Below are 21,411 nucleotides of genomic sequence, written 5' to 3' on the forward strand. Positions count from 1 at the left end.
AGAAAACCTTGATCAATCATCGGCGGCCGCGAGAATGAGAATGAAAAAGAGAAAAAGAAAGGGGAGTGAGCGAGCGAGCGAGCGAGGAAGTGAGTGAGTGAGTGAGTGAGTGAGATAGGGACTGAGCGCAAGGGAGGGAAGGCAAGGAGTGGATGTGGGGGGGGGGGGGGGTCGAGTGCGCGGAGGGGGGGTGCTAGATAGCAGGAAGTCGAGGGAGAGAAAATAGAAGGAGAGCCAGGGAAGAAACAAAGAGATAAGAGGCGGAAAGACAAAGAAAGCGCATGGAAGAAACAACAAGGGACACGTCCGTAAAACAACCACGAGCGGGCGGGCCAGCGAGCGAGCGAGCGAGCGAGCGAGCTGGCTGGTTCGCCGTTGGGGAAAAGCAAAAAGAAACAGACAACAAAAGTTTGGGTGAGAACAAATGCACTTGGCTGTGTTCCAGCCCAGAATTCTTCCAGCGGTGCGACCCACCCACTTGTCGCTTGAAAAAGGAAAGAAGAGTCCATCAACATCCCCATGGGCACAAAAATAGGAAAGATGTCCTCAAAAGCTGTTCTTTGGATTCAGCGTCTAGGGCGTGACACGAGTTGGTCGGCCGTCCAAGGCCCTCTTTAATAATAATAATAATAATGATAGATCGGTTTTATATTGCGCTTTTCTAAACACTCACAGCCGCTTTACATAGAAAATTCACACGCACACACACACGAAAAGTTAGGGGTTATATGCACAGTTGAAGAGGTGGGTGTTTAAAGGAGTGCAGGGAGTCAACATTACGGATGGTCAGGGGGAGAGAGTTCCAGAGAGTGGGGCTCTTGTTTTCGTCCAGAAATGGTGTTTTGGGCAAACGCATGTTCTCCTGTTGATAAAGGTGGAGAAGCCGAGCGACCTTGTGCTTCTCTCGTCTGACTTTTGAGCCGTCACAGAGCAGAAAATGTGCCAAATCCGTACACATGCTGTCAAACTCTGCTTTGCGGATGAATTGGGCTCCGAGCTCAACGTCATCCCTTCCTTTTCACTGTCGGTCGGGCGCGCTGGTAGCGGTGTGCACGCACGCTCGCGTTTCGCGTCGTTATGGCTACAGAGCTCAGGTGAGTGTTTTCTTATGCTCGCACGCAGCGAGAAAGAAGGTGAGGGGGAGTTTGAATTTGCAGCGGTTGAGCCGGCGGCTCGGCTCGCCCATCGGAGCGCACACGGCGCGTCGTCAAAGCGGCTCGGCTCGGCCAAAGCGGCGCGGCCCCGTTTCACAGCGCGTGCCGTGGCCTTTTGGCCGTCTCGCAAAAGGCACGGCACAAAGCCACCCCGTGGCAAAACCGTGAGGCAGATGCAGAAGAGGTGTGCCGGTCGGTGCGCTGGCACTTTGGCTTGGAAAGAAACAAGAAGCTCAAATCAACTGTTCTTCAATCACACTCCTGCAGAAAGGACGCTGAAAGGACCCCAAAGAAATCATCATAAATAAGAGACAAGCCTCCCTTCCCTCTATTATTTGTGAGGCCCCAAATGGGAAGACACAATACAATCAAATAGCTCTGCTTGGAGACAACACTGGAGAAAGAAGAGTGTGGAGAAGAGCTTGGAAGGGAGGGAAAGGAAAAAAAAATCACTGAATATAAAGGAGGAAGGACAGAGTTGAGGGAGGAGAGGAGAAGAGAAGAGCATTCAGCAAGGAGGATATAAAAGGAACGGCTGGGAGGGGGGGGGGGGGCAGAGCAATGGAAGGAAGCGGAGAAATAGATGGAGAGAGAGATCAAGAGCAAAAGAAGAAGCAGGGTGAGCCACTGAGCGAGAGGACCAAAGAGCAAAACAGACAAGGAAGGAAAACTGGGAGGGATAGTCACAAGAGAGTGAAAAAGACCAAAACAGGGAAGGAAGGAAGGAAGGAAGGAAGGAAGGAAGGAAGGAAGGAAGGAAGGAAGGAAGGAAGGAAGGAAGGAAGGAAGGAAGGAAGGAAGGAAGGAAGGAAGGAAGGAAGGAAGGAAGGAAGGAAGGAAGGAAGGAAGGAAGGAAGGAAGGGATAGTCACAAGAGAGTGAAAAAGCCCAGCATAAAAAAAAAAAAACTGTCTGTCTGCCTGCCTGCCTGCCTGCCTGCCTGCCTGCCTGCCTGCCTGCCTGCCTGCCTGTCTGCCTGTCTGTCTGTCTGCCTGCCTGCCTGCCTGTCTGTCTGTCTGCCTGGCTGCCTGCCTGCCTGCCTGTCTCCAACTGGGTCCGGAGATGTCCTGCCTGGCCTTGCCATGCCTCACCTCCTGTCTTTATAAACAACATTTCCAGTTGACCTTCATTGAGCCAACGGCAGGGGTCTGAGGATTGATCCTTGAGGGATCCCGCATGTCACGTGATCACACGCCAACTTTCCACTCGTCATAGAGCGGCGGCTCCTCTCCCGCGAGTTTCGTCTTTAGACGTAACTAGGGTCGCTCGTATCTGGAGGCGTGGGGGAGGGGCGACTCGCATTAGCCCCGCCCAAAATATCACAAAGGCCGAAAAAGTGTTTCGGCGCTACGTCAAAGTTAACTCGTTCGACACCCGTTTGGCGGCACGTCCGTTTGTGGCACAAGGGCAGATTTACTGAAGGCGCAGGGCGTCGACATTTTGAGGCGTCAGCGGCGTGGCGTCCCTCCTTTTGCCGTTGTGCGCTGCCAAGCAATCTCAGCCGGAATGACTTTTTCCTTTCCTCCAACTTTCCTTCTTTTTCAAATCAAACCAACCTTTGTCTCTCTGTCTCTCTCTCTCTCTCCTTCCTTTTGTACCTTCCCCTTGTTTCCATGGTTACCTCTCTCTGGGCTGCGTACACTATCTATCTCTTCCTCCGTTTGCCTCTCCGTCTCCCTCGCTCTGTTCTTATCTTTCTCATTTTGCTTTCATCTGTGCCTCCCTTCCTCCTGCTTTATCCCGCACCCTCCTCATTCGCTCACTTTTATCTCTCTTCACTTTCATCTGTCTTTCACCTTTCTCTCCCCTTCAAGCCTGCCATTCCATCATGCTGCCTTTTCTGCTTCTTACTTTTAGAAAGAATGGGGGGGAGGGGGGTTTATCGGTTTCCCTGTCAATTGTACGTTTTGAATCATTTCCAATTTGGATGCCACGCAATTGTGTGGCCGGGAGATACGCCGAAGCCCAAAGCGCGGGCCGCTGTCGTCTCTTGCTATCGTAGAGGCGCCGGAACGATTCCCGTCAAGATATCGGGAGACCGAGCGGCCGCCGCCGTCGTCTGGTCTTTGGGTGACGGATTCTCGCCCTCCATGAGCACCTCCTCCATTTCCATGTATCGTCGCTTAGCGTACGCGTGCGAGAAACAGAAACGGCGCGGTCGGATTACGGGCTCGGCGCTCGTATTTGAACGCGGGCCTGCCGCCGAGCAGGAGGCCAGTCCGCCGGCGCGAAAGGCTGACCTCGGTCGTCTGACCTCGGTCGGGTTCTCCGCGCAGCGCAGCGCAGCACAGCGCAGCGCAGCGCGTTGGGCTCGGAGAGTCCGACGTCTCCAAGACCCCAAAGGTCTTTGATTTTTCTACTAGATAAGTGAGATGAAAATCAAAACCAAAAAATAGCCAGCCACAAGTGCAATCCATTAACAGACTTTTTAGTCGAAGGTGTACCTGTCTCGGGTGTAATGCCACTACGGAACACACGGCGGCGTAATGGGCTTTTTATGCCCACAGAAAGCAGCGGACTTAGGTTCCTTTCATAATGGCCACAATAATTGCCGTACATTGTGAAATGATACGTCTGTTAGTTTGGGAGGGGAAAAGGCCAATTTGTCTCCTTTCAACATAGAGAGGGATCAGCGCACTGACTTGTAACATTTGTAACATTCTGGCAAATGTAGCGTTTGGAGTCTTCAATGAACCCAATGTATGTTTTGGGGCAAAAGTGTGGCACAGGCTCAACGCCCCACAGCCCGAGGGAGGGAGGGACGCTTTGGCGCTCAACAAAAAACGCTCCAAGAAAAGGACGTGTAAGGGGCCTTTCATTCCTACCTGCAGCTTTACATGAAATGACAACGTGTGAGGGGAAAAGGTTGCACAAAGTGGGCCGGAGTCACCCTCGATTCAAGTTTGAAAACGGACAAACGTCTCCTGTTGAAAGCAGCTGTAATGCCGGTGTTAACAGCTGGGTGGCAGACATCGCTCAGCAGCACCTCCATCATCCCCGAGGCCGGACGCGTGAAGAAGAGCTCGCCTCGTCCTGGCCACTGGCCAGTGCCACTCCAACGCCGATGTCGTTCTCGAACGACGGGCGCAAGCCACGATGACATCTTTTTTCGTCCCGCGGCGGCGTTCACCGGTTGCATTCTGTGCGGATGTATTCAAGACTTGTTGCCGACGTGGCTTCACTGGCCAAGCGGCCAAGCGTTGTGGAGCCCCCAGGAGGGAGCAACTTTTTGCTCAGGTGAGTGAGTGAGTGAGTGAGTGAGTGAGTGAGTGAGTGAGTGAGCGAGGGAGCGAGCGAGCGAGCGAGCGAGCGAGCGAGCCAGCCAGCCAGCCAGCCAGCCAGCCAGCCAGCCAGCCAGCCAGCCAGCCAGCCAGCCAGCCAGCCAGCCAGTCAGTCAGCCAGGCGTATCATTTCAATTGCGTGAGGGAAAAACATGCGAATACAAAAGTCTTTAAATGAGTAGATCTGGCCGAACACGTACTGGAAACAAGTTCTTGCAGTTACAATTGGTTTGCGGCGGCGAGGTGGTGCTGGTTATTATTCGTCTTATCGCTATGCATTTGAAATGCACAAAGTATACGCTTGGTTCACATAGTTAACTCAAATGAATCATGCTGGGGAACCCGCAGTTTTTGTTAGTTGCGTCGCCAAATGTGTTTGACAGCTATAGCCAACACAAGTTTGCACATTTTGCAGCTCCTTAGTTGGTGACTGCATTCTTTTGGAAGCTTTTGCACATTTTGCAACTCCGTGTCCAGATACATACTTAGTTGGCAACTTCATTCTTTCAAGATGGACGTTTAAAACTTTATTCTTAACTGTCAAGCGTGAGTTATGCATCTTTTTTTGGTCACATCACAATTACTAAAGACTACTTGTACTGCATTTTTTTTAATACGACCAGCTGTGCCAGCCCCCCATGACGTGCCCGAGCTCAGGCTGTGTATTCAAGTTCTCCGAATCGAGGACTGATTTCTTTGCATAATCAGATAATATTCTAAATTGGATTGGTTTTGTTTGGACAAATGCTGACACGTTTTATCCTTTTATTGAGATACATGCAGTCTTTATCCTCAAGCAAACGCAACTCATCCAAAGTGGATTGGCAACATTATTAGCATGTCGGCCGGCCTCAGTTGGCCGCTTTTTCGTTTTGAAAGTGTGCTTACGTGTTTTAGCCAGTAGATGGAGATGCTACATCATGCTCCAAGCATATTGCGACAACGTGAGCTGTTGTTTGAAATGGATTGAACTAGAATGGCCCCCAACGTCGGTAGTCAATCCCTTTTTTGCAAACGTTGTTTCTTTGGAAACATTCTGAAAAAACATCTGAAGTTGTTCGATGCAAAATCAGCTCCACGGTGCACTTTTATGTCGGCGAGGCGAGGCGAGGCAGGGCACGCGTTCAGCCAGCGGGAGGTAAGAGCAGATCATTCCGCAACCGTGACGCAAATGCGATGTGATTCCTAGTCACGTGTTGTCAAATGGTACTCGGTGAACGCTGCGTGAGGAAATTTGCCAAAGAGTGACGAATTGAGATCTTGCAACGGAACTGTGGTCGGATCGCTTCCCCGGGCCGAGAAAATAAGAGGGCGAGATGACAGTCATCACCGCTGTCGACGAGTTGCTGGTTCCGACTGGCAAATTGGGTCGGCGTTGCGTGAACGCTTGGTTCGTTGGACATCCACCGTTGCCCACAACAACACAGGCAGCGCTTTGAGCGAGCGGACTTGTGCGCTGCCAAGTGGCGCACACTATCCGCTTTTGTCTCCAGCGCGCTCATTTCATCTCGCACCTGCGCAGAGAAGGGCTCTTTGAGATAGCGGCGACGCGCACGCGCACGCATATGTTAGAGATGCTATTGGTCGCGTGCGCCCACTGATCTGCGTCGCGAGTGTGGCCGGCTACCGTCAGTCTTGTACAAAAGCAGCAGCCTACGATCGGCAGTAAATCCTACCAAAGACGCAGGATGAAAGTTTAGCAGACAGTTTGTAATGTTCAACAGTAGGAGAGGTCGTCATGGCCCTAATTCAGGATCATCTGGGCTCGTTCGCGCTCGTGTGTGTGAGCAGGGCGGCTGAGAGCATTTCAGTAGGCCGGTAGAGGACTTTGGCACAATTGAAAAAGTGAGCGACGTGACCCCGTGGAGTTTTGGTCTGTTTTCCTGCCGTTTCCCCCTCGCCGCTTCTTCCGCAACATAGTGGGCCAAAGTTGGAGGTGCGCAAAGCCAGCCCGTTGCCGCCCGCCACGATTCCACCGCCAACTTGGCAGACGCGTCGAATTTAGCTAGGCCCGTTATCTGCGCCTTTTGCGAGCACCGCTCACGCGGCGACATTCCTGCTCGCCGTCGTCAATCCGTGGCAAAGCTCTGAGGTGATGGAATTGATCCGCTTGGCTTGTGAGCAGCGAGGGCATTTCACTTTTATTGAATTTGGAGCTGGTGGTGGTGGTGCTGCCGCTGCTGCCGCTGCCGCCGCTGCCGCTGCCGCCGCCGCCACTGCTGCCGCCTATGACGTAATGCTCGCTCTGGCTGCAACCCCCGCTCCCTGTTTTTTTTTTTTTTTTCCCCTTAGCCTTTTTATTTATTTATATATTTCCTCCCCTCCCCTTTCCAATGTGCTCTGGACGCATGTGCGAGCCGCTTCGGCACCCTCCGTCGGGCTTTTCCTGGGGATGACTTAGCGCAAGAGCTTCTGGGGCTCTCGACCGAGATCTCCCCGACCTGACTCTCTGCGTGTAAACGGGGCGAGGACGGCGACTTTGCGTGCGTGAGTGACACCGCTACTGATAGCCAGCCGCTGTAGGCTGTTGCTGGCCGCGCCGTCGGCTGCCACGGCGTTGGCGTCCCCGGTGTGCGCGCGTGTGCGTTGTGGTTTCCACGGTAGGAGATGAAGTGTGTGATCTCATACGGCTCTGGTGTGGTGTACTGTCTTCATTTGACTATTTTAAGCACACAGCGACAAATGACATCATTGTCCAAGACTCGGGCAGAAGATTCCTTCTCTGCTGAACAAAAAGAGAAGACCGGGCTTGCGTGCGCTTCTCGGGACGCTCTCGGACGCGTGACGTCCACTTGGGCTCGCTCCGGCTTTCGCTCCACCCACTCGACCCCCCCCCCCCCCCCCCCATTGTCGTCCCTCTTATCAGATGCCAAGTTAATATTTCATCGGGGCGTGCTGCTTTCGCTGCCTCATCTCAGTTGTTTCTTCTTACTTCACCTCCTGGAAAAAAAAAAAAAAGTTTTTTCTTTTTTCAAGTCGTTGTACAGATAAATGATGAAAAAATGGTTGAACTTGGCCTCCTTTTCTCTCCGGCTGGTCTTTGTCATTTGATATAACTTTTAGGACAACAGCTACTTGCATTTGGGAATGTGCCACCGTTTGAGAACGAGCCGTACACGAGTTGCTCCCGGTGGAGGCGCGGCCTCGGCTCTGTGGGCGTGGCTTTGCGGAAGCAGCAGCCTGGGAGTCAAGCGGCGGGCGCCCGGAGATTGGCGTCAGGGAGGAGAAGAGCGTGGAGCAAGGCAAGGCTGACGACTTTCCACGGATGTGCGAGAGCGTGCCGCGGCTCGGCTGAGGATTTTCCCTTGCGCGCGCGCGTGGCGGGCGGCCACCGATGTGCGAGAGCGTGCCGCGGCTCGGCTTCATCAATCGTTGACTCGAGTGAGTAAGTGAGCGCTCTGCTTCCCTGTTGTGCAAATGATCCAAGTAGCACTCACTATCAACTTTTGGATGATTTGCTGAAAGTGGGTGCGAGCCAGCTGACACGAAGCAGCTGTCTTGTGACTTGATCCACTGGCAATCTAATTGGATGCTTTGGACTTGATTATTTCTGCCGCATCTGACAAGCATTGGGCCCTTTCATGTTAGAATTTGGTCAGCCGCCAGGGTCATTGCGGATAGCGCCTGTGCCGCGCTTTGCCCAAGCGGATGCTTGCTGCAAATGTTGTCAAAAGCTAATCAGGCACCAATGGCTGCAAACATTGACGACAAATGACTGTCGAGTCTGACCGGCGAGTTGTCCAGTTGTAGTCGTTGCAAGTTAAAAGTGGTCCAGTTGTAGTTGTTGCGGTTGTCGACGAATCCATTCATTTTTGACGTGTCGCCGAGCAGCTCGTTTTCCCGCTCGCCCGGAGCGCATCGTCGGATCTAGCGCGAAACGCCAAGCGCCGTGGTTTATTTGGCAAAAGAAGGCATTTCTCAGCTGCGTCCGTCTTGGGAATGTACCGCAGCTCGTCGGCGCGTCATCTTGCACAGTGGCGCCTCGACGTACACTAGTTTGCCTTTGGCAGAAATGGCAGGAGAAAATTCCTTCCAAGGGAGCCGAATTGCCATCAGAGTCACTCCCGAGTTGCATCAGGAGCTAGCGTTAGCTTCCGGCCTTGGTTCCGTTTGCTTATGAAAAAGAAGTCGTCTGCCGCTTTTGAAGCGCGACTCTCGCTTTTCCGTACACCGCCGTCGGGCTAACGGAAAGAACGAGCCCCGAAAGGCTGAACGCGTACTGCCGAGCGGCCCAAAGGTTAAACGCGGGCCTCCGGGGAGTCCCGTTCCTGCGTGGGAGCTTCCGCGTTTGTCCGTGGGAAAGGGCCGTGCACGCGCAAGTAACCGAGCGCAAGTGCGCCCTTGCTCTTGCTCTTGCTCTTCTTCTCTGACCGCAGCGCATTCCTCGCACCGATTTGTTTGCACGCGTGTCACGAGAGAATGGCGCCGCCGTGCTCCAAGGGCGTGTTTGCGTGACCCCCCCCCCCCGCACCTGTCCCACTTGCTGCGTGTTTAAGAATAAACGTCTATTTGCGAGCGCCTGCGTCGACACCCGACCCGACCCGGTGGCACTCGCGAGGTCTCTGTGGGGCATTTGCTTCTACAAATAGACGCGTGCCGCACGCTAAAATAAAATGCCTGTCCGTCCAGAAGCCACGGTAATGGAATTGTGCCAGCCGTGCAGGTAGCCCGACGGCGGATCTCATGACCGCCGAGTCCGTAGCGCAACCCGGAGCGCCGGCCCCTGTCCGTTCTGCATCCGCTTTCCTTTTTTGCCCGTCAAAAACCATCCAGCTTCTCTCTCTCTCTCTCTCTCTCTCTCTCTCTCTCTCTCTCTCTCTCTCTCTCTCTCTCTCTCTCTCTCTCTCTCTCTCTCTCTCTCTCTCTCTCTCTCTCTCTCTCTCTCTCTCTCTCTCTCTCTCTCTCTCTCTCTCTCTCTCTCTCTCTCTCTCTCTCTCTCTCTCTCTCTCTCTCTCTCTCTTTCTCTTTCTCTTTCTCACACGTGTTCATTTCTTATTTATTGTGCAGCAGTGAGAGAGAGAGAGCTTACGCTCCACCACAGGCCTGCCTGAGGTTGTTTTGCCGTGCAAACAAACACGGAGGTGCGGTTCACTCAAAGTTTTTTATCAAGACATCCGCAGCTCTGTGCACTATTTAGGAAATGTCTTTGAGTTCTACCACGTATGTACGTGTGCGCGTGCGCGTCAGCGAGCGTATCAAACCAAATGGAAATGTGAACAGTCGACGCTCTCCAACGCTCGGGGCCGATAAGCCCAAGCCACGCCCGGCCGGCGGCGCCTGAGTTTTTGTCTGAATAATTCATCTTGACGTGATATTTTAAGACGGCGTGTTTTGCGTGTGAGTGTGTGTGTGTGTGTGTGTGTGTGTGTGTGTGTGTGTGTGTGAGCGGCTGCTAAGAAAACCAAGCGAGCAATGAGAATAGCTCCGCTAAGCGCCAAAGGCCCGATTGGCCTTCCTTTGCCCGGCGACACTACCCTGACCGCATGAGCCCGGCCAGCGGAGGGGCGCTCGTCTCCCTCCCACGCGGGCCTCACGGGTCACGTTTAGTCGTCCGGGATCCTGGACATCAATGATTGGAATTCCCTCCACGTATCTGCTATCTAAGGGCTCGGATGACTGGGATGCCGACTGAGGTCAGAGTGTGACTCGCGAAGCCGGACGGAGGAATGCGCATGGCCGCTTGCTATTGATCCTTGTGAAGTGAAGGGGGACTTGGGGTTAGCTCTGTGGGCTGAAAGTCAACATTTGGAGCCAAGATGTTAGGCTTGGATTAGGCAGCAAAAGTCCATCCATCGATCAAGAAATGGAGGCTGTTGGACACCAGTTTTGTCCAATGCCATGTTTGAACTCTGTCCAGTGGAAACGATCATCATTTGGTCTGCAGCGCTGCCTCCATCACTGTCACTCTGGTAAACGAGCGCTGACGTCAGAGCGAGCGTTTGGACGGGGCTGACCTACTTAAGCGTTTGGCCCGGCAGACGCGTAACCCCGCCCGCATCAAAACAAAGAGCCGCCATATCCCCGACCGAGCTCTGCTACGCGCCACCGGAAAGCAGTCTGTCCTTTTCTTTCTGGGTCGGCGAAGAGAATGCGCTGCCTCGGCTTTGGTACGCTTGATAAAACCTATGGCCGTACGTAGCCGCGTTTTCGGCTTCAACGTCATCGATGCCGTTGTTCGCTCTCTTTATTGAGCGATGACTCCTCCGAAGCATTGGGGAGTCACCCTTCTTATTTTTCGTTAAACGGCCGCTAGGCACGAACGAGGTCATTGTCTGGTTCCGATGAATGGATGGATCCCTTTTCACACACAGGAAAACCAGAGAACAAGGCTCTGGTTTAGTTGCTTGGTAGCTGCGGCTGAAGAGTTTCGAATCCGAGGTTGGGCCTTCATCTGACAACAACTTTGACTACAACAAAGCCTTTTGGCCAAAATTGGGATCGGACCAAATAAAAGGTACGACTGAAGTACGACTGAACTACCCCACACACACGCGCGCGCACACAGACACACACACACACACAGACACACACACACAGACACACACACACAGACACACACACTCACACGCACACATTTTCTGGTGTACTCTCGGTAGGAAAATTCTGCCCTTCCACTGATTCAAATGATCAGCATTGTTGCAGTTGAGAGTGTTTTTGACCTTGCGCTTTTGTAACCCCCGCTGCTTGTGGCCAAAAACAGTCGACTTGACTTTTCATCAGCAAGCTCCTTCTGCCTGCGTGCTAAAACGTGGCCGTTTGCCTTTGCGGCTCCGCTTCAAATTCCAAAGGATGTCATCCTTCCGACCTCCGCCCGTGTGTGCGGTTTCCCCGCGGAGTAGCGAGCTTGATGGAGTTAAATCCCCTTGACCCTGGCTTCCAAACGTAGTTCCAAATTTGAACGAGTCAATTAAAAGCATGCGCTCCTCATTACTGCCGTGTTCTTGCTTCATCAAGGAGCCGGCCGTTAATTACCGCTAGCCGGCTTTGGGGATTGGCTTGAAAATGCGCCGGCCGGGAGCGAGCGAACGTCTTCTGTGAACACAAATGCAAACTTGACATTTCTATGAAGAAATGGACTTTCATTTTTATTTTTCCTGGCCTGCCATTGGAGGGCAACTCTGAAAGCTGAAATCAAGGCACACCGCAGGTAGCGGGAGAAAAGTGAGCCAAACCGCTCGCTCCCTTTGCCACCGACGCCAGACGGGATCGCACGTGTTGCGCGTGGGGGCCGGTCGGCGATGGACGCGCTCCTTGCTCGGATTCTTCTTCTCCAGCCGCCGCTTTCATCTCTGCTATTTTCAATGCTCACCGTGCGTCCGTGTGCTAATAATAGGTCGGGAGGTCCGACGCGCACGCAATAGCGGCAGCTGCCGTCCACGGCTCGCCCCCAACTCGGACGTGGCTTGCGTTCCTCTTGCTCACCGCGCGGCTTGTCGCGGTTCACGAGCGACGGCTGCAAAATGACCGCTATCGGCGCCTCGGCGAAGCAGAGCCGCTGCGCTCGTTGGGGATGTTTGCTTTCACTTTCACAGCCACGGAGGCCGGAGGTCGGTCGGGATCAGAAACGGCCCGTCGCGTCATCCGTGGCCTGGCACACTGTCGGGCCTGTGCGACCGACCGACCGACCGACCGACCGGTCAAAGGGAGGGAGGATTGAGGATCTGCGAGCGGCATATAGATAGCGACGGCATCAGAAGGAGCCTTGTTCTCTGGCTCGGGTTGGCCGCGACTCTCCGCGGCGTCTCGTTTCGGGCTCTTCTTCTGGCTGATGCGCTCGAAGGAGAAAAGCATCAGCTCTGTGATATTGAAGCAGTTCTCTGCGCTTCAAGTCCGAAAACTGGCCAACTTGGTCTTTTGACTTGCTTCTCAGGAATCTGCCCGCAAAAGAATGTCAGTCAGCGCTCTGTTGTCTTGTGAGTATGTGGAAAAAAGCCCCCGATAAGAACAATGTGACTTCCTCATTTTGGTTGGCCAGAGAATGTGCTCCAAATTGTGGCTTTGTTTGTTTGTGCGCAGATGGGAGCCTCGACGGTGCGGAGGCTGAGCCGCGGGCCGTCCCTCCCGAGCAGCATCACCTGCCAACACCCCGAAGCGCATAGAGCTCCTTTTCTTTCCAGGCGCCCGGATCCGCCGGGGAGAAAGAGAACCGGACTCTTGATGCATCGGGCCAATCGGTGAAACGGTGGCCCTCGGCCGCCTGGCCTCGGGAGACATGGCCCGCCTCCCGCTCTGCGCTCTGCTACTCGCCGTCGCTCTGCGCTCGGCTGCCGCCGCCACCGAGCACGACGTCACCCCTCGACTCACCTTCTCCTACAGTAAGTGGAGCTTCCCGCACGCCTCGGAGCGGCGCGAATCAGCAGTGGCTGGGCCGTGTCGGCTTTGGGAGTGCGGCGATCGCTGGCTGGCTGCCTGCAGAAGAGCAGAGCTCGTTTTCCGCTTTCCAGGGCCACGTGTTCAAGCGGCCACGCGGCTAGCACAGAGGGACCGTTGTCACCTCCGCGTTGTTGTCCAATTGAGCAATTGGGCTCGTCAGCAGCAGCGTCCCGTGTCCCGTTTGGGAAATTCTCCAGGATTCACCGGTAGCGTGTAAACAAGCCACTGATGTCCACCTACAGCGCTTCAGTTCCTAGTTGAGTTCCTTACAGCCCTTCTCTTCAGTGAGCGGCCCTCTGTTGTTGTCATCGCCCTTAGCACTTTTCAACAGCGCAACTGAATTGACGTGTTGTTATAGAGGAGGGGAGGTGGAGAGCAAAAGAGAGAGACCCCCCCATTAAAAAAAAAAAGAGCAAAGCTCCAAATCACATAAGCTTTTAAAGAGGAATCAATGATTTAAGCCCCGGCCGGAGTCAGGAGGCGCTAATGCGCTCGGACCAAAGCTCGACGCGTGGCCGAAAGGCGGGCGTCCCGCCAGCATGCGCTCAAGCTCACTCCGCGTCTTTGGCCGCCAGAATTTGCTCGAGAGGACTTTCTCCCAGAGGCCGACGCGCGTCTCCGGATCGGGGTCCCTTCACCGACTGTCGTTCGTCCGCAGATGCAGAGGAGAGACGATGCAGGAGTTTCTCTGTGGGCGGAGTCTTCAACTTCACGTCGCTGCTGCTCAGCAAGGAGGACAACGCGCTGTTTGTGGGCGCCCGCGAGACTCTCTTTGCGCTCAACCTGTCGGACGTCGGCGCGCTCAAGCCGCAAAGAGCTGTAAGGGGGTCATTTTGTTAGCTGGCGCTCCGTGTAAATGTTTGAGAACCCTCGATTTGCAGTGTCTAATATGTAGATAGATTGAATCTCACATTTTGATGTAAATGAAGATTTCCATGCTACTCTAATTTCCCGAGATGCACTTTACAAGCGGCACGGTGACCCGGTAGCCCGGATGACGCTTCTTTTTCGCAATGTTTTCTTTGAAGGAAATCAGCTGCTTGGAAAATGGACGGATGGACAATCTGTATATTGCTTAGAGTTTCTTAGCGTGATCTCTCACGTGTTTCCACCTCTTCCCGTGCACCTTGAGATGCATTCATAATGTCGTCTCGTTGATTCTCATCGGTGGTGTCCTGTTTTTCCAGCTCTCGTGGAAAACTCCGGACAAGAAACGAGGCGAGTGCAGTTTCAAAGGAAAAGACCTGCGGGTGAGTGGCTGAATCCAAACATTGGAGCTCAAGTCTGCAAGACGTGTCGTGACGTCACGTGACGTCACGTCCCGTCCCGTCCGGTCGGCTTCCGACTTTGCATTTGACCGCGGTCCGCTTGAAGCCGCCACCCTCTGCACTGCGCCTTGTAAGACTGTTGTCATCGTTAAGCTGGGAGCGCTGCTCACACTGCTGACGCAAACCCTGGCGTCATTAGCCGTTAGTGCCACAAGCTAACTCGCCAAAATGTCAGCCTGAAGAAATGAAACAAACGGAGCTTTTGCTGTTATTGTCACAGATAAAGGTGGATGATGTCATCACTTGGTGCCCGCCCAAGACGCGGCGATGTTACACAAAGTGCGTCGGCGGCCTCTTGATGCTGCGACCGCATTAGCACGTTGGCTAATTCAGCTAACCGCCTTAGCGTGTCGGCTAATTGTCGCTCCTTTCTGTACACTGGAGACATATTGCTTGTTTGTGTTAGCTGAAGTCATCTTCTCTCGCAGACGGATTGCTTCAACTACATCAAGATCTTACTGCGAGTGAACGGCACTCATCTGTACGTGTGCGGAACGTTCGCCTTCAGCCCCATCTGCGCTTACGTCGTAAGTGCAGCGCCACTTCTTTTTCCGTCAAAGTGGATCGTTTTGGAAACAGACCAACCTTTAAATACGTACTACGTGTACCTTTGTTGTTGTCGCTCTCCGTAATGAACAAACGGTCAGCGTGAACAAAGTCTCGCTCTCCTTGTTGCAACAGTTTGTTGCACGCAAGGTTTTCAAGAGCAACTTGGCTAATATAGTATGATTTCACATCAAATTGACCCAAATAAATGTCGATGGGCGAACGATGCTCCAAGCTGAACTGCAAATGTTTTAAAGTCAAAATGGAGGCGCTGAGACCGGCCGCACGGTGATGGGGCAGATCACCAACGGAGAAACTGGATCAATAAGGAGCAACTCCACTTTGAAGCAGCCTTGTCACGCGTGTCCCTCCCTGTATTTTCTAGAACACTGCCAACTTCTCCCTGGTCAGAAGTCACTCCGGCGAGATTCTCACAGAGGACGGGCGCGGCCGCTGTCCTTTCAACCCCGACTACCGGTCCACCGCCATCATGGCCGGTAAGGCCGGCAAGTTTTAGATTCGTCGCGAGCTCCCGCCGAGACGCGACACAGGTGCCGTTGGCTTTCGTCGCAGACGGAGAGCTGTATGCCGGCACCGTCAGTAATTTCCAGGGAAACGAGCCCGTCATTTCCAGGAGTCTCGGCCAAGGAAGCTCTCTCAAAACGGAAAACTCCCTCAACTGGCTTCAAGGTGCGATGCAAGTCCAGAGCGCAAAAACGCATGGATGGATGGATGGATGGATGGATGGATGGATGGATGGATGGATGAATGGACGGATGGATGAATGGACGGACGGACGGACGGACGGGAGTGGCCAAATGCAGGCAGTCTCACTCCACGGCCTTGATTTTCAGATCCGGCTTTCGTGGGCTCCGCCTACATCCGAGAGAGCCTGCCCGAGGGCAGCCCGATGGGCGACGATGATAAGATTTACTTCTTCTTCAGCGAGGCAGGAAAGGAGTTTGATTTCTTTGACAACACCGTGGTGTCGCGCATCGCCCGCGTGTGCAAGGTGAGTCGCGCTTAAAGGCGCAAACACTCAAAGGAGCTTTTTTTTGCTTTTGGGCCCCACACGAGAAGGACAGGACAGGACAGGACAGGACAGGACAGGACAGGACAGGACAGCACAGGACAGGACAGCACAGGACAGGACAGCACAGGACAGGACAAGGTGTGCTCAAGATAATTACATGTGCTCAGCCCATACAGCACGTAGCAAACGTACATGCTGGAAGAATGCCAACTTGACAGCCGACACGACCGCGATCCGACTGCGCGGAAGCATCTGACCTCCGAGCTTCTCCTGTGTGTTTGATTTTGTTTCCAAACCCATAGCACAGTATTTGACTTAGGGGCGGGGGTGGGATCTCCTGGCAAACCACCAAATGCATGCCCACACAGGTTAAATACTATGTACCTTCTGCCATCTAGTGGACGAGCATTTAATTGCTCCGCCCGTCACAACACAGACAGTTGAGCAAAGATACGTACATGATTTGTTGTCAATCAAACGCATTCTGGCCAATTCGGTGAAATGGTTGCGTTCCCTGTGCTACTAATCTTTAACAGCACACTGATACTGAATAAAGAGGAGTTGACGCACTGAAGAACGCTGCACGTGCCTGCTACCAAGTGGCCAAGGCAGCCACATCAGAAAGAGAGGCTGCCAGCAGGTGCGCACATGCTCTCTATTGTCTCTATTGAGCAGATAGCAAGAGCAAAGGTTATCGTCGGCTCGCTTCGCCATCCTCCGAGCGTCGTCGTAATCCAAAGCGAGTTGTGTTCCAACCTCGGTCCTTTTTCTTTGCTCCTCAAGCTGCTTGCGCCATACTTGATCTGGCTGGCTGGCTGTTGTCATTGCGGCCCGCTTGCGTACTCTACCGGCCAACGCGTCGCCGCGCACGACCGAGGCCAAATGGTGATGGGTGCTTGCTTACTTTGCTCACAGGGGGACCTGGGAGGAGAGAGGGTCTTGCAGAAAAAGTGGACCACCTTTCTCAAGGCGCAACTGTCGTGCTCGCTGCCCGACGACGGCTTCCCCTTCAACATCGTCCGGGATGTGTTTGTGCTGACGCCCAGCCCGCAGGAGTGGAAGAGCACCGTCTTTTACGGAGTCTTCACCTCGCAGTGGTCAGTGCGCTCATCTGTCTGATACGTTACAGTTCAAAACAACCTGGTGGCCTCCTTTAAACGCAACATGGGCAACGGCCAAAGCGAGCGGCAGTGCTGAATCGAAGCAAGCAAAACGTCCATGACGCTATGTCATCACTGGGGTTTTACCAAGTTCAAGTTCAAGTTTACTTTATTGTCAAAAATTCTATGTAACAGGGTTAGCACAGTAGTTTGAAATTGCGTTTGACCAGTCTCCAATGTGCAGTTTAACTAAGAACATTTAAATAAGACATTGACATAAATCTCTTTCTTTCTCACACACACATACACACAACACACACAACACACACACACACACACAGCTAACTTACTCATACTGAATTTACAACCACGTGAGACGTTTTCTCAACACTTTTCTTGATTTTTTTTTGCTGGGAAGGCTCGAACAGACAAATGGCATTTCCATTCACGTCTCAGGGGAAAGAGGATTTTAGATGCCAGTGTTGTGAATGGCTTTGAACTCTTATTTCAAGGCAAAACTGTATTGAGCAAAACAATTTCTGAGATGGAGCAAAAGCGTTGCAACCACTTAAGACCATACAATAGTAATCAAATGGAATTGAATGTGGAAAAAAAAAATGAACAGAACAGACACTCTTGCACCGATGCACCGTTTTGAAGGCGAATTTGGGAGAGTCTCCACAGACCAGATTGCAACGTGTTCATTATTGTGCTCCTATGTGCGTGAACAACCAATGAGAAAGAAATAGGGTAGAGCTTGCGGAGACAAAATCCCGATTGGGGAAAAATTGGTACGTCGCAAAGCCATTGATGGAAAAACAAACGGGGTAAATCGCTTTGGTTCCTTATCAATCGACGGTGCTTCTTTGTACCACGGGCAGGTACAACGGCGCCTCGGGAACCTCCGCCGTGTGTTCCTTCACTATGGAGCAAGTGGAAAAAGCCTTCAGCGGCCGATTCCGCGAGGTGAACCGAGAAACCCAGCAGTGGTCCACCTACAACCATCCCGTCCCGGAACCCCGGCCCGGAGCGGTGAGTCAGTCTGCTCTGTGTACGGCGTTGATTCTGCACCGGCCTTCTTGTCTCGCTAGTTTGAGCGAACCAACTTCAAGTCAAGATAAGTCATTATATAGAATTAATGACAAAATAATCAAACAAAATCGTCATTTTCTTGTTTGGAGGTAGCAGCCATCCGTTGGCTCGAGACAGCGCTCGACGATGAGCGGCAAATAATGAAGACATTTTGAAAAAAAAGAGGCTTCTGGCTGCTTCCTGCCAGTCATTTGTTTCGGTCCGCTAGCTTAAGGCTAACGCTAATTAGCATCTACAGCGCTACGATCCGTGAGACGATGGCCTCGTTGCAAAAGGCATCCGGCGTCCTGTTGCGGCAAAGGAACAACTTGGCATTTGCTGACTTTTTGTCTTTTCTTTGTCGATGCGACGTGGGTCGATGCGGAACGGTCACGACTATCTCCAAAGGCAGACGGTTACAGCGAAAGCTCCAACCGCCATCTTTTTGCCCCTGGCAGTGTATCACCGACGCGGCCCGCAAAAAAGGCGTCCTGTCCTCGCTGCACATGCCGGACAAGGTGCTGAATTTTGTCAAAGACCACTTCCTGATGGACAGCGTGCTGCGCAGCCAGCCTCTGCTGCTCAAACGCCACGCTCGCTACACACGGATCGCTGTCCATCAAGTGGCGGCGGCGGCCCGTCAGGCCTACTACCGCGTGCTCTTCATCGGCACAGGTAGACAAACGCGGCAGCGGTCGCCGTTGTCCGCTCGAACTTTCAACAAGGCTGTCTGGTCTCTAGACGACGGGAGACTCCATAAAGCCGTGAGTGTGAAAAACAAGATGCACGTCATCGAGGAGCTGCTGCTCTTCCGCCGATCGCAGCCTGTGCGGCACATGCAACTGGACGCGGAAAAGGTAAAATGAAGAAGCGGGCCCGACCGACGCATCCCAGCCGAGGCGTGAGGGATGACGGCCCAAAGAGTTCATTCCACGCAGCGTACGGTCTGATGGGCTCTTTAGCGTGCCGACAAAATGGATCTGTTTTAAATGCCATTTGAGAAAAAAAAAAAAATGGCCTAACCCTAACCCATCCACGACAAAGCAAACACCTTGGTCTATGGATGATGAATGTATCCTACAGCGTAATCATCGGGTCACCTTTCCTTGCCAGGGTTTTCTCTACGTTTCCACTTTCTCCGAACTGGTGGAGGTCCCGCTAGCCAACTGCACTAATTACCCGAGCTGCGGCGAGTGCATCCTCTCCAGGGACCCGTACTGTGCCTGGAACGGCAGGCGCTGCGTCCATGTCACAGAGGCTGGGCCGAGCGAGTACGCACTCTTCTCTTCTCTTGGCCAAGATGACTTTGAAGAAGAAGCAGCAGCAGCGTAACAGCAGAGTTGCCTTTGTGTTGCCTTTGTTGTCCTCCAGCGTGCTGCTGCAGGATGTGGACAACGCGGACGCTTCAGCCCTTTGCGACGAGACGGCGGCCGGCGCACGTGAGTAAAAGAGTGCCTGCCACCAAACCATCTGATTTGCTGTGTGGCACCATTCAACTCGATTCCACTTTGGGACAACAAATTGCCAAACCTTTTGGAAAATATCTGGCACTTTTTTTTTCTTTTCCCAAATGGTTTCTTTAAACAAACACCACAAACAAAAAAACGATTTGTCTTAGTTAACACCTTTGACGGAAGGCCTTGCTGAAGTGAAAAAAAACAAAAAAACAAGGGCGGCTCTCTATTGGTCGGCACGCGGCCCTCGACGGAGAACGTTTGGATAGCCCCGGTCCGCATCGTGCATATTTGGATCATTCCCTCCCTCCGTAGGCGCATCCTCTTGCCAGGCGGTCGTCATCCCCCCCAACACTTTCCAAGTGCTGCCTTGCGAGCTGCGCTCCAAGCTGGCCCGGAGGTCGTGGGTGTTCAGCGAGACTTCGGCTCACTCGCGCTACCTCGGCTCGGAGGGGGGGCTGGCGGTGGTGGCGGCGGCTCAGCCCGACGGCCAAGAGACCTACGAGTGCTGGTCGGTGGAGGAAGGCTTCCGGCAGCTGCTGGCCAACTACTGCGTGCGCGGCCAGGCCCAGCACCAGCGCGAGGACGCCGGCGCCCGGACCGGCTGGACCCGCACCCCGGCCGCCTCGAGGGACGGCGCTGTCGTCCCGCCCGGTCAGGACGGCTCCCCGCAGATCGACGCCAAGACCTACTGGAACGAGCTGGTCGTGGTGTGCGCCCTCCTGGCCTTCTCCCTACTGGTCTTGGCGCTCTTTGTCATCTACAGAAACGCCGGGCGCGGCGTGAAGTCCGTGCTGAAGGAGGGCGAGCGCCCCGGCACGCGACACAAAAAGCCCGCCGAGAACCTGCCGCTCAACAGCGACGCGGCGGCCGTCCCGGCGCCGGCCGACCACAGGGGCTATCGGACGCTTCACGACAGTCGTGGCTCGCCGCCGCGGGAGCGCTCGTCGCCGGACGCCGGGTTCTGCGAGTCGGGCGGAAGGCCGCCCGCGCAGCATTCGGACGCCGGCCCGCGGCCTCGAGTCAGACTGGGATCCGACATCAAAGACTCGGTGGTGTAAAGGCGCTCCTGCGGATGCTGCTCGGGAGCGTCAGCGATGCGGCGGTTTGAACAGCGGACACGAGCGTCACCCACGTTTTGCACGGCGTCCCGCCGTCCGTGAGCATTTCTTTAGTGCGTTCGGAGCGTACCTTCAGACATTGGGTGCGTTTGCTCAGAACCCGAGCGGTGCGGAAGTCCGCAGAACGGGTGACGCGGGTTCCCGCTCCAACCCGAGCTCACGGATGAAAAGGTCACACACACTTCAGTCCGTTCAGGACTTTGAGGAGAGCTCTTCAAACACTCCCAGATGTCCAGATGTGTCCTTTCATTTTATTTGTCAGGCCTGCCTGCCTGCCAGCCAGCCATTAACACTCTTTGCCCAGGAGGCTATGCACCATCTAGCATCACTCACAATCACAAATCACACGGGGATGGGTTAAATGCAGAGGACAAATTTCACCACACCCAGATGTGTGTGTGTGTGACGATCATTGGGACTTAACAAGATACTAAATCGGTTTAGTTCAATGCAAAGCTCTTCTGTTGTATGCATGAAAACGAGAGTTCAGTCCACACGGGTTCATTGTACCTTTCATTGTTCCTTCTGTCGCTATAGATAGATAGATAGATAGATAGATACACACTATTTGTAGTAAAAAAAAAAGTCATTTTCGGACCAACTTGTTGGAGTTGGAGGATTTCCTGTGGCACACCTCAAGCTCACTATATGGAAAGGTCTATACAACCGGATTTATCAATTTAGCCACCAGTGTAAAGGGGGGAAAAAAAGATATGTTGTATTTTTTGGTATCATAATTCACTGTTGTTTTTATTCTTATTTTGTAATGCATAAAAATGCACTTTATTTTTATTTTCCAAATAAAAATCAAACCGATACTTTCTTAAAAGTTTCAATGTGTTATGAAACTGCTACATTTTCCAAATTAAGAGCAAATCGAAAGTATTTCTTTGCTGTGCGCGGTAGCGGAAGTAACGAGTCGGAAAACTAGTTCGGATCCGCGTGCGTGGG

General features: G+C 53.3%; 1 protein-coding gene across 8 annotated transcripts; it reads left to right on the plus strand.

Moving 5' to 3' along the window:
* The first annotated feature begins 187 nt into the window (after positions 1 to 187).
* Positions 188 to 21,278, plus strand: LOC125970266 (semaphorin-4B). Of its 8 annotated transcripts, none has more exons than XM_049722378.2 (16): positions 188 to 4,390; positions 10,746 to 10,888; positions 12,451 to 12,749; positions 13,466 to 13,626; positions 13,995 to 14,057; positions 14,564 to 14,662; positions 15,067 to 15,178; positions 15,255 to 15,371; positions 15,536 to 15,693; positions 16,630 to 16,811; positions 17,696 to 17,846; positions 18,344 to 18,560; positions 18,627 to 18,742; positions 18,999 to 19,156; positions 19,257 to 19,324; positions 19,655 to 21,278. In XM_049722378.2, the coding sequence occupies exons 3-16, from the start codon at positions 12,647 to 12,649 to the stop codon at positions 20,398 to 20,400; spliced, it is 2,451 nt and encodes an 816-aa protein (XP_049578335.1). In that variant the 5' UTR covers positions 188 to 4,390; positions 10,746 to 10,888; positions 12,451 to 12,646; the 3' UTR covers positions 20,401 to 21,278. The 8 variants fall into 8 exon arrangements, with proteins under 8 accessions (XP_049578335.1, XP_049578334.1, XP_049578340.1 ...); XM_049722380.2 differs by lacking the exon at positions 188 to 4,390 and adding an exon at positions 9,757 to 10,541; XM_049722377.2 differs by lacking the exon at positions 10,746 to 10,888.
* Positions 21,279 to 21,411: the final 133 nt, after the last annotated feature.

Source organism: Syngnathus scovelli, chromosome 6, assembly GCF_024217435.2.
Source record: "Syngnathus scovelli strain Florida chromosome 6, RoL_Ssco_1.2, whole genome shotgun sequence".
Taxonomy (NCBI): domain Eukaryota; kingdom Metazoa; phylum Chordata; class Actinopteri; order Syngnathiformes; family Syngnathidae; genus Syngnathus; species Syngnathus scovelli.

Coding starts and splice junctions, on each gene's coding strand:
- LOC125970266 (XM_049722378.2), top strand. CDS start 12,647: ATGGCCCGCCTCCCGCTCTGCGCTCTGCTACTCGCCGTCGCTCTGCGC. Junction 15,179..15,254: donor GTCCACCGCCATCATGGCCG/GTAAGGCCGGCA, acceptor CTTTCGTCGCAG/ACGGAGAGCTGTATGCCGGC. Junction 17,847..18,343: donor CGGAACCCCGGCCCGGAGCG/GTGAGTCAGTCT, acceptor TGCCCCTGGCAG/TGTATCACCGACGCGGCCCG.